The following is a 27,161-nucleotide window of genomic DNA, read 5'->3' on the forward strand; positions in this document are numbered from 1 at the left end:
GTAACACATCCAGGATAGCTTGACCATTGTCTTCCTACGCAACTCAGTTCGATTCTTGTCTCTCTTCACCGCTCCATCTGGGTTTTCTCCCACCGTAGTGGATTTTTCTGATAGAAATTCAACCGCACCAGTCAGCGAACAGAGGAAGTTGAGAACAACGGCGTCTGCTTTAGAATTGCAGCCTGCCTGTAGTTTTAGCAGTGGCAGCGGAGGAAGTGAACAAAGCCGTTCGGTCCGTGTCGGCCACGCTTCCAAATATTCAACATTAACAACCATCTTGTTCAGTTTGGCGCATCTCTCTTCGCAGTGGAGGATAGCTGTTTATAGCGCAGGTAATTCCCGGTTAGCTTCATAGTACTGAGCTGGTACTTTGCATACGTCATGGCCAAACTTGAATTGGGTAAAATTTTAAATTTCAGCAGAATCAACACCCCCAGCGAGCAATCGTTTCTCAATAGTCGAGGATCCAGACCCTTTTGTACCCCTAGTGGATCACAAGGTTCATAGGTCAAATGGGATGGTCCCAACTGGGAGTTCTGAGACTGTGATGGGGTCTACCTTTCATTTAGAGGTGCCTGGAAAATGTTTCAAGGCATGAGTCCCGAAGGTTTACTGATTAGATGTTTGGGCCAAAGATGGCTTCTGCTTCTCTTGATGTAGACGATGATGTTCCTCTCCGTATGTGTAATCTTCTTCTGTCAGTCAGGATCCTTATCTCAGGACCCCAGTTGAGGTTTGGAAATATTGTTGCACCACATTCACCTTCCTGTTCTTATTTGAAAGTATTATCAGCCTCCATTGGGTAACACTATCAGAGACCAGGTGGTTGGATTGCCGGTTGAGTCTACAGTTATTACAGCTGTGGAGCATGAGGGCACCCAAACTAAATCTATAGTGAAGGTTTCACTTCACCAAGACTGATGCTGCAAAACGCTGAACACTAGATCCATAGTCACCCAGTTGCATTTTCGGATGCTGATCCAGAGATCGGGAGACTACTCGGGGTTAAGTGCCTTACCCGGGGACAAATGGACATGTCTTGCAACTTCCAGATTGCAAGACGACTACCCGATAAGCCACAGGGCAACGGTATTGCACCACTACAGACAATCTGTTTTGCGAATATTGAAAAATAAAGTAAAAAATGAACGTAACTTGTAGCCCCAGGTATGGTTTTGGAAGCGTTATCCTGTCCAATAAAGGAACACTCTTCAGTGTTAATCCATTCACTCTGTGACAATGTTTCTGCTCCTCGGGGTAGTCTACCTGGTTACTGCTTGTTATGTTATTGGGCTGTTTATTTCCCAGTCTGTCCTCTAACAGACTGGATTATCATCATAAAGCTCTGTGAGACTCACCTTATTGGAGAAAAAAAATCTTCTTTTTTCTTTTTTAAATCTGTCAAAGTGACATTTTTGGCCTTGTTGTGGAACTCTGTCCATGTCTCAATGAGTCTCTAGACATCCGCCATGGGGAACCCTGTACTGAAGCCTGCAACTTCTCAACCATCCTACAATTAATTGGAGGGAAACTCCAAACTGAGCAACAGAGCTGAACATTTCATCTGGATTAACAACCAAGATGTCTGCAGTAGCTGGATAAACAACAAAAAAAAACATGAAATGATTCTTGGTTCCCAGTTAAGGTACAGTTCAGGTTTTTAGTACCTCTCCTGCAGGTGTGTTAGACAGGATCGATGAGGCCGTGTCCCGCTTTGTCCAGCTTCTGGGACGGTGTGGAAAGGAGTTAGTGTTCGCTGAATCTGAAGTGTTTAAGTCGGGCACAGGAGGGATTTGTGTTTGTGTTCTGTTTACTCATTTTCTCTGCCGGCTCGCCATCTCTCTGTACACACACACACACTTGCACAGTGGTGCATTAAGCAGTCTTCCTCCCACGGGGCTAATCACATCAGGGCACAAGTCAAGCAAGTGTTTCTGAACATCCATTAAGCTGCTTCTCCGCACCAAATCCTCCATGAATCACCCACCCATGAAATATTAGCTCCATAAATTCGGCCTGCCATCTTATTGAGCTTAATCCCTTAAAAAAAAAAAACATGAAGCGAAGCAAATGATTGGTGCCTCCCCCGCCTCCGCCGCCACCCTTCCACCTCAGGAGTGTGTGTCTGCATGATATGAGAAGGCTGGATAAACAAATGTGGGGCTGCTGCAGTTACTCCTGATGTTTTACTGCTGCTACGACCAAGAGCCACAGACGGTTCCCAGCAGCTTCCTACTGTGAAGAGCTGCAAGCCAGACCAGTGGGGAGACTGACCGACTAGATTGACAGCCTCATCTTTTTACATTATGTGTATAGCATTTGGTCAATTAAGGGATCTTTAAGTAGTAATGATGTACAACTTTTTAAAATTAAAGTTGGAGATGAGATTGACACATATTATGCACATTGCTCTGGCAAGGTGACTTAGGGGGCGGGTCCACTGTCTGTTCTTCCATCTGATTGGTCTGTAATCGCCTTAGTTCATTGTGAGCATTATTAAAAGTTGATGGAAAATCGGTTTTCATTTGTAACACACCTAGAGTCACTAGCAGTACTTTAACTTCAGTGATTTCAGGCTATAATTTATGCACTGTGGATGGATGAATGGACGGATAACTTTTCTCAGTTCTGTTTTGCTTGTTTAATATCTGGAGTATATCCTATTAATTCTAAACATGTCATCAAAACACCCATGTAAAACCACAACAACACTGGATCCAGTTTTATTTAACAGCTACCAAGATCAATTGTGCATATTTTGTGTCTTTTAATACTTCAAAGTGTTGGCTGTCAGTAGCTGCATGTGCATCGAATCCAACGCAATTTCTTGGCAAATTTTTTCGAGTCTGATTTTAGAACCAATACCAGCACAGCAACAACCCCGGTCATCATTTTGGATGTCGTGATGACCAGAGAATTTGTTCTTGCTGTCCTTGACCGCAGTGCAACTTTTGCTTCTCAACAGGCTTTCTTCTTATCTGGTAGAGCGTTTTCTTTTTCTGTTGTTACTTTAGATACATTTGTTTTTGGTCACGGGGTGACTCAGGGATCAGTTCTTGGTCCTTTCTTCTTTAATTTGCGTGCTTTCTCTATGCTCTTTCTTCAGGCAGCTGACAGATAGTTTTACATAACTTCCTGTCTGCTGGAAACATGAACCTAGTAAATCACGCCTTAACTTACTTCGATGATGTGAAACAGGGGCTGTCCTGGCACCTTATAGAGTTGAAGGACAAAATAGAGATTTTTCCCAGACAACTTTCTAAGATGAAAATCCTTGAATTCACTATTTTCTTTTAAAAAAAAAAACTCTGTTTAACCTAGAGTTTAATTTGAAATAACTGTATTTGAAGGAATGTAGAAGGAAGGGAAAAAAATTAAGAAATGTACCAGAAGCTTATAAATTAAAAAGAGAGAACTTTAAAAGAAATATGTCAGAACTTCAGAGGAAAATAAATGGCATGAAAAACCAAAGATAGAGTAGGCTAACGTTTTCTTTATTAAAAGAAAAAACATTACTGACATATTTGTTAAAACATTAAGTCAGCATTTCTATTTTTATTATTATTTTTTGTTAGTCTGGTGTAAAATTCTAATCTTGTAAATGTCCAGTTTTCATTAGCATTATGCTGAAAATCATTATAGTTATCAAAAACAAAGGGCTGAAAACACTGTAAATATTGTATTTAATGTGCTGTACTTTGTGAATTATGTCAGTGACATGAATTAACTTCTCAGTAATGTTAAGTATTACATAGAACTCTAAATGTATTCATTTGGTTCCTTTTTTTGTGCCAGTTTTGTAAAAACAAAACATATGCTTAATATATCTTTGAGTTTTAATTTGTCTTCCTTCCCAACTTTGAGCCTGGCTATTGGCCGGCTGCAGCCAGCCGGCCACAAATCCAGCATCCAGCTCTCAGAGGTGCCAGCGGCCGGAGCCCAGGGGGCCCAGCTCAGCCTGGTCTGGCTGCAGCGTCCTGTTGCGCCAAGCTGTGAATGCGGGCATTGCTGCAGTAATTAACCTGAGGAGAGGCCAAGGGGCCGCCACAGAGCGGGCTCTGACGCGCCTCAGAATAACGCCTTGTTCAAATTAGCATGATGAAGTGAAGGGACGGCCTGGAGGGAGGGCAGGGTTTGGAGAGGAGATGGTCGGGGGGCCTCAGCTGGCTGTGGTCGACCTGGATTCGTGTGTGTGGGTGTGAGAACAAGGTTACATCAGTTCAAATTAGCAGTAAACCTTGACAGGCAGATTGACTTTCTGTGTTGACTGGAGAGTATTTATGCCGCTGAAGGAGGTTGTGTGAGATCGGACCGGGGTTGGTCCACTGAGGAGGTATTCTTCACCACTTTCATTCGTTTTTTTACCTGAAATACAAACGATGAGCAAACTTGACTAAAAACACGACTGACAGCTCAGTTATGTACAAGCAGAACTGTTGTTTGACCATAAAGTAATTTTTTTAAGTGTTTCTAATAAAGATAGATTTTTTTTTATGAACAAAAAAAACAATTGCATCCTAACATGCAAATATATCTGGAAAATCTCTAGTTAGTCTACTATAGAGGCAAAAACTCTTTCTGAGCTGCAAGTTGAAGCAAATCAGGTTTTTAAATGTTGGACACAAACACCCGGAACCTCCAGATCCTAATTCCTGGCTGTTTTTGGTGTAACCCAAACCAAAACCACCTGGAGCTTTGGCAGGAAACCCGAAAGTGGTTTAACTTCCAGTTAAGTATGTGGACGGCGCTACTGCTAACGCAGGCTAAAGATGGCACCGTTACATAACTTCAGGACAGCATCACGACTGAATGGAACTCAATTCAAACATATACAAGGCCAGTGTGGCTGTGAGGAAAGTGATGTGCTGTTGAACTGCTTATGTGGTCGATCAGATGAGGACAAAACAAAGTCGTCCGTCCTGGAAGTTGCAAAGTCGGGGGCCTTCATTTTTTAAATTTTTTTTCTGGGGGTTTTTTTTTGTGCAGTTTTCGTTTCCAGCTGCAGATTCTTTCATCGCGTCAAACTCCAGCGTATTTGCCATATTTCCAAAATTTGGAAAGAACAAGGAACAATCTAAACCAAATGCATACTCGTGAAATATGAAACCTTAAACGAAAAAAAAAATAGAGAGTGACTCAAGAAAAACAAAACAGTACCATTTGTTATAATAGAGCACGTCCCCTTATGTTATTACAGCAACTGCGTTGTCTCTCTCACTCTGGATAAAATGAGCTGCAGTTTGTGCTCATCTACATGCTCATTTCAGCCAAAGAGTTTTTTCAAGGATCTCAATAAATGCTGGCTGCAGCTGCGTGCTGCGCTGACATTCAGCTGTTTTCCCAGCAGTGCAGCGGGTTCAAGGCAGATTACTTTGTTCTCCCAGTGAACTCGGTGTTTGGTGGGTTAAGTGGTTAGAGAAGCCCGTGTGTGTGTTCTTACATTAAGTCTGCCTCTGCGAACAGACGTCCCTCTGTAGACACAATTGGCCCCCGAGGGCCCGAGATGTCCCAAGAGACCTCTGGCTGCACCTTTATGACTCCGGTGGTTTAACAGCACAGAGAAGCGCAGCTTGTTTTTAATCGTAAAAGTTGTTCAAATTAATCTTTTTTTATATATATTTAATTTTGATTTGGTTTCAGAACAATCTGATTTATTCATGTGAATCCTTCTGAGTGGATCTTTGTGAGTTTTACACTCTGAAAGATGCAGAATGAAGAGTTATGGGAAACTCCAAAGCTTTTTCTGACATTTGGGAAACCATTCGGCAGACTGTCAGGATATAAGTCGAACTCTTTGAACCATGTTTGTCCTGAATGACTGATTTTATGTAAAGTGTCCAGGGAAGCGCTTTAAAAGTCCTTTCATTTCATGATTTTATCTGACATTTTTCATTGGCGGAAGATTTTGATTTGACTACAATGGCTCTTAAACATGAACCGTAGCGCTCCCAACTGTGAACTGCTTACATTGCTAAAATGAAATGCAAATAATTTTTGGCTAAAACGGAAATAAACTGCTAAAAATAGCAGTTATTTTCTTTTAGTATGAAGCGGGTTATTAGCGCGGCCGCTTGACGTGATCCTGCACAGCGACTGATCATTTTCTTCCCGTTTTCTCCGCAGAGCCTGGGAACACCTGGCCGATACGACAGCAGGAAAAAGTGAGTCTCATCTCCTCGTATTTCTGACTCCGTTAGCATCACATTTCTGCTCGGTTTTTCATTTTCCCGTTTAAACCCCCCCCCCCCCCCCCCCGCCTCCCCCCCCAAAATAAAAAAAAAACCTTCCCGAAGCCCTGAAGTAATATGTCCTGATTTAATAAAACAGGACTGATCACCTCTGCTGTATTTTTTTTTTATTTCTTCTTTTTGAGAGAGTAACCCACAAACCAGATTATTTCACTGTTATTGCCTCCCATTTCCACTGCCTGAAACCAGAGAGCAGGTATTTCTACCTAAATGTATCAAACCTTCACTTTATTTTGAGAAAGTGTTCCAAAGGTTCAGTGAAATCTGCAGGTGATTCATCCATCTTCATAAAATACCCTTCACTGCTCTCTTTAAGCTTTACCATTACATCTTCCTCTTTCGCGTCTTGCCTATTATGACCAGCTAGAAAAAGACTTTGCTGCTATTTTATCATTCTGAAAGAAACTATTCATATTCTCCAAATGAAATGCAAAAGTGTTAGTTGATAAATGAACTCGACAAACACTATAGGAATATGGGAAGTGTCTGGTTTGTGTCCAGGACAGGAAGTTGTGGCACCTGTTCCCATGTCTCATAATTACTGGAAAATAATTACGGGACTCCCCTTCAACACTATTGTTTTTGCATGATCTTGTAAAGCCCAATAATACAAAGTAAAAATAAAAATCTAATATACCTGAATCAATGTGGAATGTATTTGCCAGGACCACATTTCTGACAGATATGTACCAATCCACTTCAATCTCCATCTCTACAAAGTTAAATGACTATCAGTCTTACAACATTAGGCTTATTACGACATTGACTATGGATATTAAAGATTATTTTTGGTCACCTTATTCATTTCGGTGATATTTTCCACTTGTACCTGGGTTTTGGAGAGGGGCCACTGCTGTCGCACAGGTCGAGGCACAACCCTACTAGAAATCACAACAGTGCCACCAGCTGGAGACGTTGAAACCTTCACAAAGTAAATAAAACTGGGGAAAGTGCCTACTTCGTTTTAGAAGTAATAACTTCATTATGTCATCATTTTAGAACTCGGTATGTCCGTCTAGATAAAAATCCAGGTTCCTTCCATCATCATTTCCACTCTGTTGTTAGACATCACCGAGTCAGGTTGCAAAGAAAGCCAGGAACAAAATGGGCAGCAGCAGATCAGCACCACGCCGCATCCCTGCACTGAATCAGGTGGATTTTAACACGGTGACTCCAGAACCAGAACATTCTGTGACTCCCACGCGGCTAATGCTTCTTTGTAATTCCGTAAATGCCGGTTTCCACGGAGAGCGCAACACATCAAACTTCACCTCGTGGGGTTTGCTTGAGTCTAAGCGTGCACTTTAAAGCTCACACACACACTCAGACATTTAGGGGCCCGAGGTAGCTATTAACAATAATGGCCTCCGGCTACCGGTTGCCTTGGAAACGGAGGCGAGAGGAAACAAAGGCATGTTTGGAGGAGCTGATGAGTCGCAGGGAGTTCACATCTGTCTCCTGCGAGGTCCAAAGACGCTCCCTGTGCGTTAGGACGCGGTAATCCGCAGATGATTGTGGATGAAACCGTCGATGCGCCAAACTGCAGGTGGATTTAATCAGATTACAGGAGCTCTTACTCCTAGTCATGAATAAATGAGGACAAAAATAATCCCATTCATGGTATTTTGGTCCGTTTAATAAAACGTGTGGTACATTTCGGAGGGGGTAGATAAAAAAAGAAGCTATATTCAGCCATGCATGCAGCGTTAGTTTCATTGTTTGGTTTGTTCTGCTCCATTATTAAAGATCTAGAAGATGGAAGAAAATCAATATTTTAGCTTTGATAAAGATCAAATGTTAGTCATGGCAGAGTCACAGTTGCATCAACCAGTCGGCCGATCGAGAAGCTCTGGCTTCTTTGCCCGGACGAACTAAAGAGTTGTTTTTCTTGACACAGGTGCTTCCCTGCCCCCCCTTTCCGCAAATCGGAGCTTCGGCCGCAAAGGTAATAAGATCATGAGCAGAAACCAGACGTTCCTCTCACCAGAATCTTATGCAGGTCGAGAGGGAGACTCAAGTATTCACCGATTTCAGACTTTTGCGGGCCGTTGCGGCATCCTCGGAGTCTCCAGCAGAACAAGTGTTGATGATTTTGCGGATTCCAAAGCTGCTCCTAAGATTGGTTGATGATTTGAAATGAGTAATAAAATTGGTTCTGTGTTATTTGGGAGCAGTTAAAACATGTTTTGCTGCAATGACAGTTTTTTTTTTTGTTGTTTTTTTTGCACCATCTTCATCGAATGGTGGAACATTTGATTGGCTGATTCTTTGTTGCAGAGGCGGTAACGTCTAACAATATGGTATCCAACGGGACAAGTCCCTCTACTGGGACTACTTAAAAAAAAAAAAATCTGATACATACAGTAAGTGCGCCTCCTCTCTATTATACACCTCCATTCATCTTATCAAAACAAATTTTTTTCAGATTAGCCGAACCAGATTGGTCAGATTAGTTGTAAAACCGAACCTCATCTAGGATGTCTGCAGCTTTTAAAAACGCATTTTGTTCTCAGCTGTCAGAAAATGCCGTGCTCTCGCTCTACATAATTAATTTGACAGGTAGCATAAAAAGAGGTGTATTCAGAAAGTACCTAACACGAACTCGCACGCCTCACACGGGAACAACGAGCAGCGTCGGTCGTGACCGGAAGTTTTTGAGTCACGCGTTCATCAAAGCGACGTTCGGTCTCTTTCGTCTCGTGCAGAACTCCCAGTCTCTCTCTTTCTCTCTCTGCAGCTTTCTCCTCTCCTCTCCTCTCCTCTCCTCTCCTCTCCTCTCCTCTCCTCTCCTCTCCTCTCCTCTCCTCTCCTCTCCTCTCCTCTCCTCTCCTCTCCTCTCCTCTCCTCTCCTCTCCTCTCCTCTCCTCTCCTCTCCTCTCCTCTCCTCTCCTCTCCTCTCCTCTCCTCTCGTTCTCCGCCTCACACCGGTGCAGCTCTTTGAGCTAAACCCGCAGCCACCCGTCTGGTAATGAGGCATCAGGCTTCATTATCAGAGTGCATGCGTGTGTCTGAAGGCTCGTCCTTTTAAATCTAACGGAAACGGAGCTTTGCTGCTGTTTCCAATTCATCCCAATCATTTTTTTGTTCTTAAAGTTTGTGTGTGGGGGGGACTCTTAAAAACTACAGTGTTGCATATTTTTTCTGCTCGTCTTCGCAGGAAATCTGAAAACTTGTCCGTCTTGGCACTTGAGTCATGTTTTTTTTTTTTGCAGTCACAGTGAGGATGAGAGAGATGGTGTGACCCATTTACAGGGACACGGCTCCTAACTCTACACTTTGTCCTCTTCTGCTCAGTGTTCGGCTTAGTTTGCGTCCCGTCTGCTGTTTCAGGTAGATGCGCTCCAGTTCAGCCGTGTGTTTGAGAATGGAGCTGCGAATCATCTGTAGGCGGCGTAAAGGCAAACATATGCGGGTTTTGTCGAGATGAAATGGAACCGAACGGATACAAATTAGAAGCTTTGAGGGACACCTTCGTTAAATGCCATAAGGTTGTCCTGATTTCCTCTTGCAACACTCTGTTTTCTGTGCACAAGCTTCTTTTATTATAAACAACTCGAGGTTTTCAGAATATAATTGAATAGGATGATTTGCTTAAAAAGATTTTCTGTTGATGTGGCCTTAAACTTGCCTTAACACCAAAAATAAATAAATAAATAAATAAATAAAACTTCAAAAGTATTTTATAGAAAGCGCTAAATTAATTCTGATCTGTTTTAAAAATTGATAGATTCATTTTTGGCGTGCCCTCGAAAAAGACACTTTCAGGAATTTAATAAAAAAATAGTTTTGGCGAATGAAAGCAGACAGCCTGAGACTTATTCTCAGCAGCTTTGGCCGATCCAGGACATCTTCTGGTGATCTCCTTTGACGTACAATGCAAAGTCAACTTTGTAGTTTTACAAATAGGGTTTTCTAACTACCCAGGAGAGTCAGTACATATTAATGTACAAGAAATCAGCTGGTTTAGAATATTTGGCTGACAAACGTCAAATAAATGAGCTGCAGGAGTACCTTGATTTTTCCAGGAAGTTGTGGTGATGCAATTGTAACTATTGATGCAAATTCCGTCACTACTCATAAATGTTTGTGCGGACTTGCACAATTTTCACCAGTCCTTGTAACTTTTCTGCAAGTCTTACCAGTCTCGTTAACATCCTTTTTTGTTGTTGTTGTTGTTTCCTTCGTTTCTGATCAATCACTGCAACATGGCTGAATTTTGACCAATCCCTCAGTCCGCTTCTAATGTAACTTCCTCTGTCACGGCGTCTCCTGAAAGCCAAAACTGCGAGATGAAAGAACGTGTGACTCCAAGCAGAAACATTTGCCTTATTGTTGAAAGAGCAAAGAGTCAGGAGACATTAGACCGGGTTAAAATCAGCCGTTTCAGGCCTCGACGATCACAACAAACACATCGCATCATCCTGGAGGGACTGATGAGAGACAATTTTAGTTACTCAAACTCCACCCTTATACTCCTTCTGTCATCCTGTAACACCATTTAAGTTTTCATTTTAGGCTCCACTTCTGCGAATCATCAAAAAGATGATTTTTCAGTAAAAAGTTAAAAGAACAGAACCCACTCTGGAGCTCCGGAAGCTTCCCAAGTCATGACGAGTCGCGCTAAAAGCTCAGAGCTGAAAGGTTCTGTGTTACCTGCTGCGAATCTGATTCAGCGTCCAAAATGAGGCTGCTGCTGCTGAGGCAAACATTATATGCATCAAACAAAAATGAGTGTCTTAAAGCCTGTGAGGGCGCTGATTGGACGATCGGATCTCCCGACAAAAGGAGTCGGTTCAAGTTGACGGGCTGTCCGAGTTCTGGACGTCTTTAATATACTTGGACAATTTAAACAGAGCAAGATTTGGTCGCTCGATACGGAGTCCCGTTGTTTCGTAATTTGAGATCACGCTCATCTCTTGCGTCCAATTACATCCTCCAATGAGGAGGCTGTTTAAAATTACACCCTATTGGAGAGTTAATATAAAACTCACAGACAACAAAAAAAAAATGTCTGTTGTACTTGAATTTGACAGGTCATTTAAAATGACCAGATTATTCCATTAAAGAATGGCAAAAAGACATGAATGCTAAAAATGGAAAAATCAATTGGAATACAACCTGGGTTAACATCGCTGGATCAACAACCATCCACTTCAGTTTTTGTCGTCACACATTTTAACACCTCAGAAAAGGTTCGTGATGAAGCCAGCCCCTCATCCATACACTGCAAAAACACAAAATCGTACCAAGTATTTATTTTTGTCTAGTTTCAAGTGCAAATATCTTAGCAAACTTGAAGTAAGACAAAACTAACTTACAAGTATCGTTTTAGCAAGATATAGAAGTTTGTTTTAAGTGAATCATTTCTTAATATTGATGAAAAAGTGCTAACACCACTGACAGATTATTTAACTCATAACCAGGCATTTTTCCCATGTTATGAGTTAATTTATCTGCCAATGGAACTTGTACTTTCTCTTCAATATTAAGGAGTTATTTACTTAAAAAGAGGCTCTATATTTTGCTGAAAAGTTACTTTTAAGTTATTTTGTCTTATTTGTAGTGTAATAACATATTTGCACTACTAAACTATTGTTATGACTCGCATCATTAAAGTGTTATCTGGCGGCCATAAAGATTAGGGCTGATCCATGTGTTGGCAGAGAGGGTGGAGTTTAGGGTTGAGAACAGGTATTGTGAGGCGGTGGGAGGTGTTTCTGAGAAACGTTGAGCTGTTTAACAATGTAATGTCTCCCTTTTGTGCTAAAACAATTAAAAAAAAAAAGGAGTCTCGATGAATAAATAAATAAACAAGCACGGCTGGAATTTCAGCCTGGGGACACTGAAGCAGGTGTTGATGTTTTCAGATCTCAGGGTGTGTGAATGCGGCGTTCCTCAGGGGAGACAAAGTGACTTGATTAGTTTCTAATTGGCTCTGAAGAGTTGGGACTCAGCCAGCAGTTCATCATCATCATCATCAGCAGCAGCAGCCATAATGAATTCTTTCAGTTCCGTCAATTGATGGTTCGTTCCGAGATTCCTGCAGCTCGGAGCGTCGGGACGGCAGGAAGCCGGGGATGAAGCATCTCTGTGATTGATGCGAGTCATTTCCTCGCTGTCACCCTCCCTCCGAGGAAAACTCCCACTCATTCGTAAACTCCTCCACACACACACACACACACATACTATCTCCATTAAAGCCGCGTGTTCCCGGCTGAACTACAGAGTCGTGACAACGAGAACGCCTGATCAGATCAAGCAAACAGGCGAGAGGAGCTGAAGAGCAGCGATTCACTCTCTTAGTCAGTGTGTGTGTGCGTGTGTTGCTGCTGCAGAACACCTCGAGTAGGAAGAGCTGCAAACACACACAATGACTTACAGAACCGGATCACTACACACCAACGGGAAACAGGGCCATGTTCTCCGTTTGAAATAATTAAACTCTCATCCGTTTCAATCTCGTATCTTAACTTCACAGAAACGTAAATTCGGTCGAGCAGTCTCATGAATTTGGTTTAATGTAGTCAGGTTGCCGAGGGAACCTGCGGCGGCTTCCCGTTCCCTCCCTCCGTCCAAAGCGGCTTCAGCGGTCGAACTTTAAAAGCAGACCACGCTCCGCGCGACGGCATTGTGCGGAGCTGATCTCGTTTTCTGAGATCAGCCAACACCAAGTCCAGCCTTTTCCACCATGAAGGCAACTGACACAATGTGCCATGTGTTAGATCTGAACTTAAATCACGGTCTTGATAGACTTGAACCATTTTTACTTTGAATTTGTGAACATAAATAGTATTTAAGAGACCATACGTCAATTATTTCTTATTGGTTGTAGTTCTCAATGATTTTTATGACATTGTTCACATGTACAAAATGAGATGTTTGTTGTTTGTTTTTGTTTTTTTATCAAACACGGTGCATTATGGCCAAACATTTCTAATCTGGTTCTGATATACTGTACATCTTTCCAGAAGTTTCATGCTTCATTTGCATATCCGAGTTGCCATATTCTTACATAGAAAAAGAAAAGTGATTTTGCACTTCTACCTCTCCAACACAAAGCTAAACTTTTTCAGACTTTTTTGTTTTTAATTGTCAAGTCATGAACTTTAACATTGAAACTACATGAGGCCTGCAAAACTAGAGACGGAGATCCTGGTCTTTTATTTTTTATTTTTTTCTGAGTATTTCGGCGTCTTACTGTGGGATGAACCTGCTGCAACGTCCTCTCTTGGGAAGAGTAAATGTAGTCTCAACCTGTTTCCGTGTTATGGATATTTATTTTACTTTTTTTTAGTAAAATGGTCTTGGCACTCCTCTCTTGTTGCTTCTCTGCTGTCACTGCTGATGTCTTGCCACCCAAACGCAGTTTTAAGTTTTCAATTTGTCTTATTTTTATTTCTTTGACCAGAAAATGTCAGCACATATACAAATGAACGCTAACATATTCGGCTCTGCAAAGCAACATAAAAATCTTTATGTTTCGCATTGATCGACGGCGTTTCGCAAACGTCGTTTTATTGACCCTGAAATGGAGGAACGTGGTATCTTCCTTTGGCTTCTTTGTCTCTCCGCTGTCATCTTTTTCTCATTACTTTCTGTCCTCCGTTTGTTTTCCGTCAACTTCTGCAGATGTTTCAGCCAGCTGAAGGTGTAAAGTGTGCCTCAGATGTCAAACTAGTCTCAAAACGTCCTTTTAAGCAGCACATAAAACGTGACGCATGTTTTCATAAAAATAGCGTTTCTCGCCCAAGAGATGATTGAAGTAATTCTTCCAGCTTGTTTGTTCCCAGAAAACCAGAGATGCAGAACAAACAAACAAAATATATATATATATATATATATCTATAAAACATCAGTAAATATTTATAAGGGGTCGTTTAACCGTTTCTGCTCCCTCCTCACCTGTTGCTTTGGGCACCATGGAAACAAAATGCAGCAGCCAATGAGCCACTGGCTGCAGCCGACCAGGGGCTGGCAGGATGCCAGAGCATCCATTGTTCCATGTTTGTGATGTCAAAGCGAACTATTGTCTGGTGGTTTTGTTCTTGCTGCGGCAGCTGTAGATCCATGCAGAAAAATAAATAAATAAATAAAAGAATTAAAAAAAACAAAAAAAAAAACCAGGAATGTTGCAGATATGACAGCAGAACCATCTGAGAGGGAGGAGGAGACCATGGATTTAACGATTCGTTCTCACCACGATCCGCAACAAAAACGGTTAGTGTCAGTCACGGTGTCTGCCTTTTTTTCTTTTTTTTTTCCCCAATTAAAACATCAGTCGGGATCAGGTCTCAACATCTGCAAACATTTTGTGCTCTTTCATGAACATTTTGTGCTCTTTCAGTTCTTAGCAGAAAAAATAAGGTTTAGAGCTGAGATGAAGTAGGAGAAGGAACATTGAATAAACAAAAAAGGGGAGAAAAAAATCCCCCAAAACTGATGAAACAAAAAAAGAAAACCCTCTTCGGTGGGAAACAAGCTGATGCGTCTAGTTCATAAACTTTAATAGACACTTGACTTTACATAAAAGCGTGCTCTCAACTTGCCCCTCCCCCCTCTCACCGTCCAGCATGCAATAGGCGCACTTTCTCTGTGGAGCACCTGAGGTCACACTGCATCCAGAGAAGCAGAGGTTAATCATGCTGCATGCATCGTGATGCAGCTATGCCCTTTAGAAGATCATACCAGATTATTACCACAACAATGATACCAGGAGGGTCACATCTGCACGCTACAGTCTGCAGATTATTTATTTTAATAATTTCTTTTTTTTTTTTTGTAGATAAGTACGGTTTCTTCCCCCCCACCAGCTGTCTCAGCCTCACTGTGGAGGCGGAATACCAAGTAAAGCTCGCTAACTCCCAAATTGCCTCATAAAAGTTCCAATAAAATCAGCAGAAGAGCAAGATGAGACAGGAGATGATATTTTTCTATCAGAAATCCAAGCTTTTTCTTTTGTTTTTGTTTCTTCTTTGTACCGAGTGCTTCTTTAGGTCTCTGCAGATCAACGATGGTGGTAGTTTTCCGCTGTAGGGACAGGGTGCAGCAGAGGGAAATGTACTCGTATTTGGACGGTCGGGGGCGGGGGGAATGAGGCGTGTTGCAGTAAATTGAAGATCTTTTTGTGGCTTTTAGAGGGAAGAAAGAATTCAACAGAAATCAAGCACTTTAAATAAAGCGACGCCTCTTCCAGTCGCCGTTCTTCTTCCAGAAATAATCCTTAATAATGTCGACACTTTGTTCAGGCTGAATTCTGCTTTTAATGGAGATCATTAAAAGGTCAACAATGCGGTTGGACATGTAGAATTTGCAATTTGTTGTGGTAATAAGACAACAGTTAGCAAGGTGCTTATCAACTGTGTATGCAATCCAATGCTAAAGAAACATTTGACCTTGTTATGTGCTAAATAATAGTTTATTTATGGAACTTTTACTATATTACATGCTTGGCAGCCATATTGCATACCAAACTTGAGACGACATGAAGTCATCGAAAGACCTTTGCTACAGAGTCGGGTGATATAGCTGTAATACTGTGTAAATTAATTATAGTAAAAGTGAAGTTTAGTAATTTTGGAACATCCTAAGACGTCCTCAAACTCCAGCGTTTGTAGAGTGTTGCCATCACTAGTTAATATTTAAATCACCAGTTCACATTTCTGTGAAGGTGTCACCTTGTCAAAACAGAAACGGTCTTAATTTTACAAAGAAACTCAAAATAATTGAGTGGTGATGCCGATCGTTCATTTTGGTTTCTATGTGTCACTCACACATTTCGTCTTCTGCTTTAAAAAAACAAACAAGAAACAACACATCGGTAAATGGAGCTAAGCTAATCATCCAACTTCCTGTCTTCCTTACACAAAGCAGCTGGAGCGACAGATAAGTCGGACAGAAAGATATTGAAATGCACCAACAGGCTCCCGTCCAGCTTCCAGGCCTTTTTGTCTGGACTGCACTCATAAACAAAAACACAGAGAGTCTCTGCGGTCCGACGGCCTCCTCCAGGACCTGCTGGAGGGTTGGCTGACCCGTTTAAGGTTGGCTCCGCAAAATGCAGCAGCTATGTGAACACAGCACAGGTGTGAAACCGCATCACTGTTCAAAACCGTAGCCTTCGTGGAACAGAGGTGAAAACTTGTCAGTGGGGTCAGATCCGGTGTCAGTAAGCTGGACTAACTCTTCTGCCCTGCAGGCTCCTGATTGGTCATTAGTTTTTAACCTTATTGACCTTTAACCTTTGATCGAGTCAAATCACACTTTTCAGCATCTGATGCCTCTGGTGTAACTACTTTTGAATGCATTTTCTGGCTTGCAAAAGTTTCACTCATTTGTCAGATTACTTTTCTATTACTTTTCTCCCACTCACAAAAATGATTTTATGATTACTAAAAAACAAAAAAATAGCAAACATACATAGTTCTACAGATCATAGTCGGTTTTTCATAATCAGATTGGAGCAAAATTTGTTTCATCCTTGACAGCAAGTATTCATCTGTGGACATCTGGAGGTGAAAGGTTTCTACACATGAAGGGGAAACGGCGCTGGCGCCTGATGATTTAAGTTTTTACTACTTTATATCCTATAATTGCATATTTTAGACTGCGTGTGCACAAGTACTCAAGAGAAATAATCAGCAGGAGGAATGTGTGCTGGAGTTCTGGATAATAAGAAAAGCTTCCGGAAGATCCAGATTGGGTCTTTCGGCTTTACAAAGCATGTCTGTAAAAACTTGTAAGTAAAAGAAAACGTATTATAAAAGACCGTCAGACACATCACAGCTGCCATCTCATCGCTTGATGTAAAACACGTTACATCAAGCTGGTTCACAAACAACTAAAGGAGAATTTTATTCTGAAGGATTCTGTCATCCTCTATGAAATTCGGTGGTTGATTTTTTCTTTTTTTTTCTTTTCAAGTGACGCCGAGTCTTGCGTGGAGAAAGCGACTTTCTGTGAACTAGATCCAGACATGATTAGGTTTCATAGGATCGATGGTGGCTGTATAAAAATTAGAATTTTTGGTGCGTTTTTGGCCAAATGTTTTGAGTCCTTGCACACCGAAAGTTCCAGGAACTGAGTGAGACGGGATTTCTGCTCAGAAACATGTGAAGGTGAGAGGGACATCATTAGAAGCTGCTGCTGCTGCTGCTGCTTGGAGGTGTTTTATTCTCAGTCCGAAGGACAGGACAGTCTGACACCGAGCAGCTGAGACCGGAGAGCGCTTTGGACTCTTACGTGGACAAACACGACTAATTTACATGTCCTCTAAATCTGCAACAAGCTGTCTATTTGTTGATTAGATTCTTTTTTTTTAAAACTCAAATATGAATAAAATCCTCTTTTCCGAGAACCAGGAACAGATGAGTGAGTTTGGGTTGAAGGGATGTGTGAAAAGCTGCAGGAACAAAGCTTTTTTTAAAAAAAAAAAAGGTGTTTCTGCTGAGATGGATTTGGATGTTTTCATTTGCTCTAAATCACAACAACAAAGTCTTCTGTCCTGTGAAGGTTCTAAATTAGTGTCTGTGTATTTATTTATTTTTTTGGCTAGAAGCTAACGGTCACGTCGGTGCAGGCATCATTAGGAAGAAGGACGAGTCTGGTGTTGGGATGTGAGGCTTCGTGCTTGTTTGCTCCAAAAAAACGACCTAAAACCAGCTTTTACTCCACCGAATACAAATAAGTTTGAGCACGCGCAATTTTCATGTCTTATTAGTGTTTTTCATGTTACCCATCCGTTCCCGTGTTTCTTGTTGCATCACATCCCAGAGAAAGTTGGTCCAGTGTGATCCTTGAGATGTTTTGAAGCTATTGTTGAAGCGGTTCAAGTGTCATTTTGCCCCATTTATCTTCCACTTATCCAAGGTCAGATTGCAGAGGCAACATCCAGCAGGACAAGCAGACATCCATCTCCCCAGTTCCTTTAGTCATTTCAACCAAACCAGACACTCTCCTCTCCAGGTCTTACACCTTTTACAACAGCGTTGTGACCAGAGACGCTAAGCCGTTCCGAAAAAGTCCAACCTGTAGCAGTGGCGAAAAGCTTTTTTGTAAAATCTCTTCTTTTTTTATTTTTTGTTGCTGATAGCCATTTGGAGTCGACTAGTACTCCTCACAGGGTGCCTAAGAGTCACTCTCTGTACTGAACCGGTCAGAGTCTCTTCTCCAAAACCTTGGTGTAAACATTCCCAGGAAGAGGGAAAGATCTGAATCCTCAGAAACTGGAGAAAGCCCTGCGATATCTCCATCTCTTCAAAGATGTTTGTAGGAAAACTTGCAGAAAATCCCATGTCTTCCAAAGAAAAACATCTTTTTGTCTTCTTTTTTTTTATTATTCAATCTACTTTTTTATTTATTGTCAGTTCCCTGATTTACAGATGAGACTTTTAAGTTCTTTTTTTTTGTCAAAGTATTGCTTTTGATTTTTTCCTGTGGGTTACAATTAATGTAAAAGATTGACAGCAATACTTATGATTTTAGACTGTCAGAGAAAAAGATGGGAGTTCATTTATCAAAGTCATATGTTTGCCATATTTTTCATGCATTTAAAAATGTCTTGAGTTCCACTCTAAATATTTAATTCAAAAAAATATTTCAGTATTTTTAAAATAATTAATTAAAAAAAAATTATATTTAGCTTTCGAATGATTTAGAATGCTATGTTTCATTTGTAAGCAGAATATTTAGTTCCTAACTAAACACTTAAATCTAAGCTAAATGTTTAGTTTTCAAACTAAATATTCAGATTTCAAATTGCATATTTAGTTAGAATGCTAAATATTTAGTTTTCAATTGTACAAGTCTAAATATGTGGTTTGCAAACTAAATACGCAACTTTCAAATTTCATATTTAGTTAGAATGCTAAATGTTTACTCTGAAAACTATACACTTAGCATATGGTGTTAGCATTAGCTCATGCTAAATATTTAGCTAAAATGGTTTTAACTAGTCTTAGTTTTTAACTAAATATTTGTCATGCTAATGAAATGTTTAATTTGAAAGATGAATATTTTATTTGAGAACAAAATTAAATCTTTAAGTCCGAGCTAAATGTTTAGTTGTCAAACTAAAAAAACATAGCAAAAGCATAATCTCGACTGCTTGCAGGATAGTTGTAGCTCAAGTAATGTTTTTTTTTATTTTATGTATCATCTATTTATTTACCCTATTCTGAATTTTCCTTTTTCTTTTTTACTGTAACTTTACAAACGGCACCCCATATATTTCCTAAGCATGTTCAGCTGCAGCTTTATTCTTTTCACATTTTATACTGTCTGAAGATACTCTCGTCTTACGAGAAATAATTGAATCTAACTAGATTCAAGCCTTAGAAATTTCATTGTTTCCGCCGCTCTCCTCCTTTTTACTGTAACATCCGTCTGTTTTTTGGGTTATTTTCCCCGTTATTTGTCTTTCCTGCAGCGGCGTTCCTCTCTCCTTCCTGTGGAGCATCGGTGATCTCACCTCCTCTCACTGTCGCCTCCCCTCGCTCTGCCCCTTTTGTTCGCAGCCTTTTCACTCCGCCACTCCTCCTCCATCTCGCTCGCTCCCCTCCCTTGTGAGTGTGTGAAAGTGTGCATGCGCAGGCGGGCGGGCGTGCACGCGTGCCGATGCACCCGCTGGCGAACAGGTGTTTGAGGCAGAGCTCCAAAGCCAGGAGCGAATAGATAGCGCTCGCTCCCACCCTGGACCCGCTGTGGAGACTCCTCTCCTCCTGCAGAGATGATCTGGAGCACCGGGGGACCAGCCGGGAGGCATCAGTCTGAGAGGTTTAACCCAGTGGAGGAGGCTGGAGCGCTGGGATAAATCTCCTGCTCATCCTCCTGCTGGTTCCTACAGTGAGTATGGGAGGAAGTTGGAGAGGATTCAAGCCGGGATCGGTCCGATTCTGCAAACTGAGTTCTGAGTGAAGGGGTGTATGTGTGTGTGTGTGTGTGGAGCTAAAACCCATCGGTGAGGTCTTGCGTAGGACCTTCAGAGGATCAAGAGCTGATGGGTTTTTTTGGGGGGGTGGGGGCTTGCTGCAGCAGTCTGTCAGAAGCGCGGGCTGCACCTGTTATGCAAAGACACTTGTTGAGATCAGAATTCATCCTTTAGTGTCTCCAGCGGGAGATTCTTTAAGCAATTTTTTCCCCTTAGGAATCTGAAAGGACCCCATTTGGTCTGAGCTTTCTTCCTTTCTGTCTGGGGAGGGAATGCGAAGAGAGCGGAAGCCGTCGGAATTTGATTCCCGTCTCTTCCCCTGTTTCTGTGCGCCAGGTCGGACAGTAAGATCTCCCGCTTGGCTCTGCGGTGGAACCAGAGGCCAGCAGGAGATGCTGTGATCCGAGACCCGAAGCCCCTGTACCCCACAGGAATCTATCGATCCTCACTCAGCCTGGACAGGTGAGCGTACACACACTGATGCACACACACCCCTACACGCACGCGCACACGCGTTGGCTGCTCAGAGTGCAAACTTCTGTTGCCGCGCTGGCGACAAAGAAGTTCATCCTCACTTGTGAAGACGTAGCTTTTCGTCCGCTGTGGTGCACTCCGGTGATTTACATTCGAAGGGAACCGGAACGACAAAAACACAACATTTTCTGTTTGTCATCTCTGCATCACTTCAATGTGAGTAATCAGACAAAGAACACAGTGTTCTGCGTGTGGTGATGGAATATTCACTGTTAAAATAAAATGCAGCTCTTTCTTAGAGTTTATTTTCAGGTCCAGAAATCATGTGACATGTTATGGAAATCCTGGTGAAGGGAAATATTTGATTTTGTCTCCCTGGTGGAGATTCGGTCAACAGGACACAAAACTTTGAGTCAGCAGCTGAACATTCTCGCTTTGTAAAAATCACCTTATATAACTTTTGAGGAAGGAATTAAGCCGAATTTCTGAAACAACCCAGTCTAACAAGATGTTCACGGGAAACATCAAGCCAATCAGACAGATATATGCAGCTGGAACTATCTAAAGAAGGTAAATCAGCACTGGGTGTAAAGAAAAAAATTTTTGGAAACTCCCAGCTAGTTTGAGCTACACTAAATGTTCAAGCGGCAACATGGGAGCGTCCAACGGACCAAGGAAGGCATTGAAGCATCAAGATTTGAAGCAATCCTCCGGAAAATAGAGATTGAACAATAACAGAGCCTAAGGACGACTGAACAGACACTATTCTGGAGGAACTCTGAGGGAACAACAACAACAAAAAAAACAAAAAAACATTAACACCTGAACAAGGATCCAGTGGACTGATTAGAAACAACTCATGGAAAGTGGATAGTTTAGATGAAAGTCATAAGAAAAGTCATGGAAATGGCGCCGGAACACTTGTTCGGTGCCAACATCGTACGTGAAAAGTTAAGTCACAGCCACAGATCTGAACAGTTCAGGTACAGAAGCAGGGCAGATAGAGGTCAGGACATCTACAGGAAATACACAGCTGGACCTTCTCTCATCCAATGAGAGCACTCCGACTTCAGGAAACACGGAACAACATGGCAGACAAACCATTCAGACGTCAATCCTACTGGACGTTTCTGGAGACAACTTTAAAAATGACCAAATAATTCCACGTTGGACGGCTGATACGTTGGCTTTTAGTCCAGCATTGGTACAGTCCGCAAAGAGTTCAAGAAAAGTCAAAGCAGCTGGAACAAATAATTCCCTAGGATGTTTTTTATTTACTTTCATGTAGTGATTTGTTTTTCTGTATTTGACCTGGAATAAAAAGAGATGCGTCACTAATTACAAGACTGCAGTTTAATTTGAGTTACGTTTTACAAAGCCAGGATGTTCTGCTGAACAAACAAGTTAAATAAAACAGCTTCCCATCGTATCTGTAATCTTTGGTCAAATTGCTGACTGGACGTCCTCAAAGAGCTGGTTTTTTTGTTTTGTTTTGGGTTTTTTTTTAAAGAAATTTCAGAATTATTTGCTATAGATGTCTGATTTGTGTCCTTTTTAAAAGCTAGATTTACATCCAGTTGCACTGATTCGGGATTGTCCTGATTCACAGATGTCTAAACATTGAAAACACCAGAAGACTGGTGGCAAAACATGAATTTTCACAATGAAACTGGATTTTCTTATTTTTATTTATTTATGATTGTTTTTATTGTGGATGTAGTTGGTGCTGCTGAGATGGTTCCATTGGGGTGTCCAGACTTTTCAATGTTGCTCTGCCATGTTGAAATTCCAGGTTGGGAAATGCTATACTGCAAGTGTATCTCAAATTGGAGAAAGAACTCCATATGCAAGGATGCTGCAGTCCCATATATCCTTGGTGTTGGTGGGTGACTGTTGGCTGTTGTTATGCTCCTGTGTTTAAATTATTCACAGGAGCACAGATTTTTTTCTGCCCTTATTCAGCCTGAGCCAATAGCCCACTTAACCCTACTCATCTGCTGCCATGGTTACCTCCCGGTTTGATTCGGGGAATAGGTTAAACTGCTGACCCGAGCTGCGTTTTAGGTGAGCACACAAAGAGCCAATCAGAGGGATCTGCAGTATGTGTGTGTGTGTGTGTGTGGAGTCAGGTTATTCCTCGTCTTGCGAGGACACGTCTTTATATCCTGACTGCACAGCTGTTTTATGAGAACGAGCGGTCGCTATAAAGTTATAAACGCTGCGACGTGAATCATTAAACCCAGAAACTTAGAGGAAGGCCTGGTTGTGTTTGTGGAGACTGAGACCAAGCATGGGGGGAAAGGGGCAGGAAAAGTCACCATCGCACACAGAAGGTTTTATTTTTCACGCTATATGCCTGCTTCACGGGGCAAGATTTTCAAATTTTGGGCTGATTTTCAAAACCAGAGGGAGCGCTCACGTGACGTTAAAACGTCTTAAGGTGGAACAGGTTCGGTCCTACAATGAGTGTGGGGTAACACTCTACGCACAAACCGGTCTCAATCGCCAAGGTTCCAGGTGTCTGATTGGAAATCTCTCAAAACTCCTACGTGACTTCAACGTAAACAAACATGGCCGACTGGGAAGAAGCAGTTCAATTCAGTTTATTTACATGGTGCCAGTCTGCACCAAAATGTCGTCTCCAGCCTCTGGCCAACAAACTAATTTTAGTTCAATCGTGCATACATCCTAGTTATCAAATAGTAGTAAGCTCAGCTGATTATTCAAAGTAGTTTAAAAATTTTGTTTCCATCTAAGAAAATGGTGCTAGTTTGTGGACTATATATATATAGAAGAAGAAAACAATAAATATGTATTTGACCTTCACCACACTCTCTGATGCACCAAAGCAGTTATTTTATATTCTCTATTTTGATTTCCTTTACATGTTCCCATCGCCGCGCTTTCCGATTGATCGCTTTCCGTCAGATCCAGGAGGCTGCGTTCTCATTTCTCCTCTGGGAAACAACACACATTTTTATACATCGAAACAAGAACAACATGCTTAATATCCCCAATTTTAGATTGAACTAGGAATAAGTTTTAATCGGATCTGTATTAAAATATAGGTACTTGTGAAAACATTGTCAAAAGAGAGAAATTAGAGTTGAACCAGTGCTTCTCTACATAAAACAAAATCAACTGGATTGGTTTAGGCGGATTGATTGATTGATTGATTGATTGATTGATTGATTGATTGATTGATTGATTGATTGATTGATTGATTGATTGATTAAGTTATTGTCTGTGATCCTTCTTGTCACCTTATATTTCATAGATTTCTCTGCTTTTACAGTTATCACAAAATCTTCTCTGGAGTTATATCTTTTCTAATATCACCCAAAGGCTGTAACATCTCAAGGCTGAATTATTTGTTTCTCAGCACGAATCACACAAATGGATCTGAAGCCTTTCAGGCGCTTTTTTATATAAAGTTTTCTATTCACCGTCCTTCACTTTTTCTTTGAAAATCTAATTTTAGAATACCTTTCCCTCTAAGGGCAAAGCCAGTCTTTTGATAGACATCTGTTCATAAACTTTTCCATTGATTGGTGTGGACTTGGTTGATCCACAGTAAAAAAAAAAAATAAAAATAATAGTGAACTTTTCTTGATCGGTTTCTGAACTTCCTGGAGATCTTTTAAAAATTTGTTTTAGTCTACAGGAGGATTTTCAATTTATTGGTTGAGCCACCTAATTCTGACCCCAGAATAACTCGTGCAGAAAAAGTCTTGGGACGTGAAGGTGTGAACCAGTGGTGTGTTGACATGTCGCTTGGCAAAGAATTGAAATGAAATCTTTTCGCTCTCTACCAGCAGCTTCACAAAGGCTAAATTAGTTCTCATTTCCATAGATTAGTTCCTGAGAAGAACCAGAGATGACATAGCCAGAGAGAACTTTGATGTAGAATCTTTGAGTCATAACCAGAAAACATGCAGAAGATGTTTTTTTTTTAATTATTTTATTTTATTTTACCAGGCAGAGGGGAAACCTTGAAACCACCTAGAAACTCTCAGGGTTTCTTCAGGTCAGATACGGTGTCTCACAAGTCCATGTCAGGTTTCAAGTCACTGTTGACTTTCTGATCAGTTGTGGGCCATTTGGTCTACAGACTAGATGGCCTCCATCTTAGCCCACAAACTAAATTGCTGTAGGTTAAAAACTCATAGTTGAATGAATTAAACAATTTAAACTCTACAAAAAATTATCAACCATTTTCTTTTTCAACATTTAATTGAGCATGAAAAATGTGCTAAAGGCCGATATTTAATATTTGAAACTTAGTAAAATGTTATAGATATCTTTTTGGAAATATAAATATGGATCTATGCCTAAGGGGAAAAGTTAGAACATTTTAGTGACACATTTCTGAATGAAATGAACTAATAGCATTTAACTTTGTGAATTTAATGTCTTATTCAATACCTGCAAATCCCTCAACTCACATTGTTCACTTCTTTATGATATGCTAGGTTTCGGAAACTTTTCTCCACATTCTGGATTAAAAAAAAAAACAATAATAAGAAGAAGAAGCTCTGCTACCCTCCAATCGTTACCTGTTTGAATGTGTGTATCTGCATCAAAGGTAACTGTTCACCCTCTACTCAATCAGACTCCATCCTCTCCACCAAGAGTAAGTCCAAAGAACTGTAAGACCAGGGGCAAAATTGTAGATCTGAACAAGGCTGGGATGGGCTGCAGGACAATAGACAAACATCTTGGTGAGAGAACAATCACTGCTGTCTTAATTATTAGAAAATAGAAGAAACTGAAAATGACTGTCAATCTCTTTCCCACTCACTAAAAGTGTGAGGGAAAAAGCCAGAGCTACATGGTCCGATAAATGACCTGAAGAGTGCTGAGACCGTAATCTGAAAGGTTACCAATAGTCACTGCATCGTCACAGATTACAATCCTACAGTGCGTGCAAGGCCCCCCTGCTCAGGCCAGCACATGTCCAGGCCCGTCTGAAGTTGGCTAATGACCATCTGTATGATCCAGAGGAGGCAGGGGAGAAGGTCTTGGGGTCAGATGAGACCAGAATAGAACATTATGGGATAAACTCCAGCTGATGTGATTGGAGGAAGAAGGATGAAGAGTGCAATTCCATGAACACCATCCCGACAATCAAGCGTGATCGTCTTCCAGCTTTACAATGACCCAGAACACAGCCGGAAATTGTCTGCCCAGTAACTGTCTTCCACTGCAAAGAGGAGAAGTGCCGAACTGAACAAGATGGCTGTCAATGTTAGTTCAGTATTTGGAAGCATGACCGACACGGACTGAACGACTTTGTTCACTTCCTCCACTGCCGTTGCTTAAACAGGCAGACTGCAATTTAAAAACAGGGCAGAAAATAAATATCTTCTCCTTCAATTCTCTGATTGGCTCGGTAAAAAAAATCTGCCAGAGACAATCCAAGTCAACGGGAGGAAGCCCAGACTGAGCTGGAAACCAGAACCATGGCCAGCCTAACAGTTACCCTGACACTATGAAGATCTGGGGGGAAAAAATCCCTTTGCAGAACATTTATAGCCTTGTGCAGCTTGTCCAAATCTGGTCACAAATTACAGAAAAAGTCTGACCTCTGTAATTTTAAAAAAAAGTTTCTGTATCAAGTATAAATTTCTATTTTCTATTGTTTGTCTTTCTTATTTCAAGCAAAAAAACCGAAATAAATTAATTCAAAATCAATGTAATTTTTTTTATATATATACAGCATATGCTGTATATATATATATATATTTTATTATTTTATCTCACAGTTGCAGATGTTTTGAAGTTAAAAATTGCAAACCTCTCAATTCTTCATTACTTAAAAAGATAATGCATCAAATACTTGCGTCCCCCCGCTGTGAGTGTAAGCTGGAGAGACATATGTGTAGTCATAACCATTAAGCTACCATCTCTGATTTGTGTGTATCTTGTGTGTGTGTTCACCTGCACTTTGTGTCTATGTGAGGTGTGTGTGTGTATGCTCACATATGCAGTGTTTGTTAGCCCTCACCTTGCTGACCCGCAGATAAACCGTGTCGTTATCTGAGCTGCTGCAGACGGCTTCTGTTTCATGACTATGGGATGTCTGCAGACTCCAGCCAGCACACACATCTGTGATCTGCGGCTGCCTTGATTATCCATTCAAATTATTTTAAGATAAAACGGTGACCTCTAACAGCGGCTTCTGCAGTGGTGCAAGAGACTCCACTTTTATCTCTGTAAACTCAAGTTCTTTCCTTTTTGTAAGACAATTCATTTCGCCAGAATTTTCCTTATGTAGAACAGAGCTGCAAACCGTGGCTTACCTTATGAATCATTTTCATCTTTACACACATTTTGTCATGGTTCAGGAAAGCATAGTTCCGCACTAATTTAAAAAGAAAAATGAATAAATGTATTATTATAAGTGCAGGAAATGTGCTGCTCCTCTCTGCCACGGGTTTAATTAAACAGATCCTCTCTGCCTTATGTCAAGCAGCAGCACATAGAGCGCTCACCTCATTCATTGACCAGCTGAT

At 41.1% G+C, this 27,161-nt stretch overlaps 1 protein-coding gene across 4 annotated transcripts in view; it reads left to right on the forward strand.

The window, feature by feature from the left end:
- Positions 1–27,161, forward strand: part of ankfn1 (ankyrin repeat and fibronectin type III domain containing 1) — an 82,418-nt gene that overhangs the window by 17,592 nt on the left and 37,665 nt on the right. For all 4 annotated transcript variants that reach the window (XM_023341511.1, XM_023341512.1, XM_023341514.1 and 1 more), the window contains 2 exons: positions 6,124–6,161; positions 20,509–20,634. In XM_023341511.1, the coding sequence (XP_023197279.1) occupies positions 6,124–6,161; positions 20,509–20,634 (164 nt within the window). The remainder of the gene's footprint in view (positions 1–6,123; positions 6,162–20,508; positions 20,635–27,161) is intronic.

This window comes from Xiphophorus maculatus, chromosome 10 (genome assembly GCF_002775205.1).
Source record: "Xiphophorus maculatus strain JP 163 A chromosome 10, X_maculatus-5.0-male, whole genome shotgun sequence".
NCBI classification, from domain to species: domain Eukaryota; kingdom Metazoa; phylum Chordata; class Actinopteri; order Cyprinodontiformes; family Poeciliidae; genus Xiphophorus; species Xiphophorus maculatus.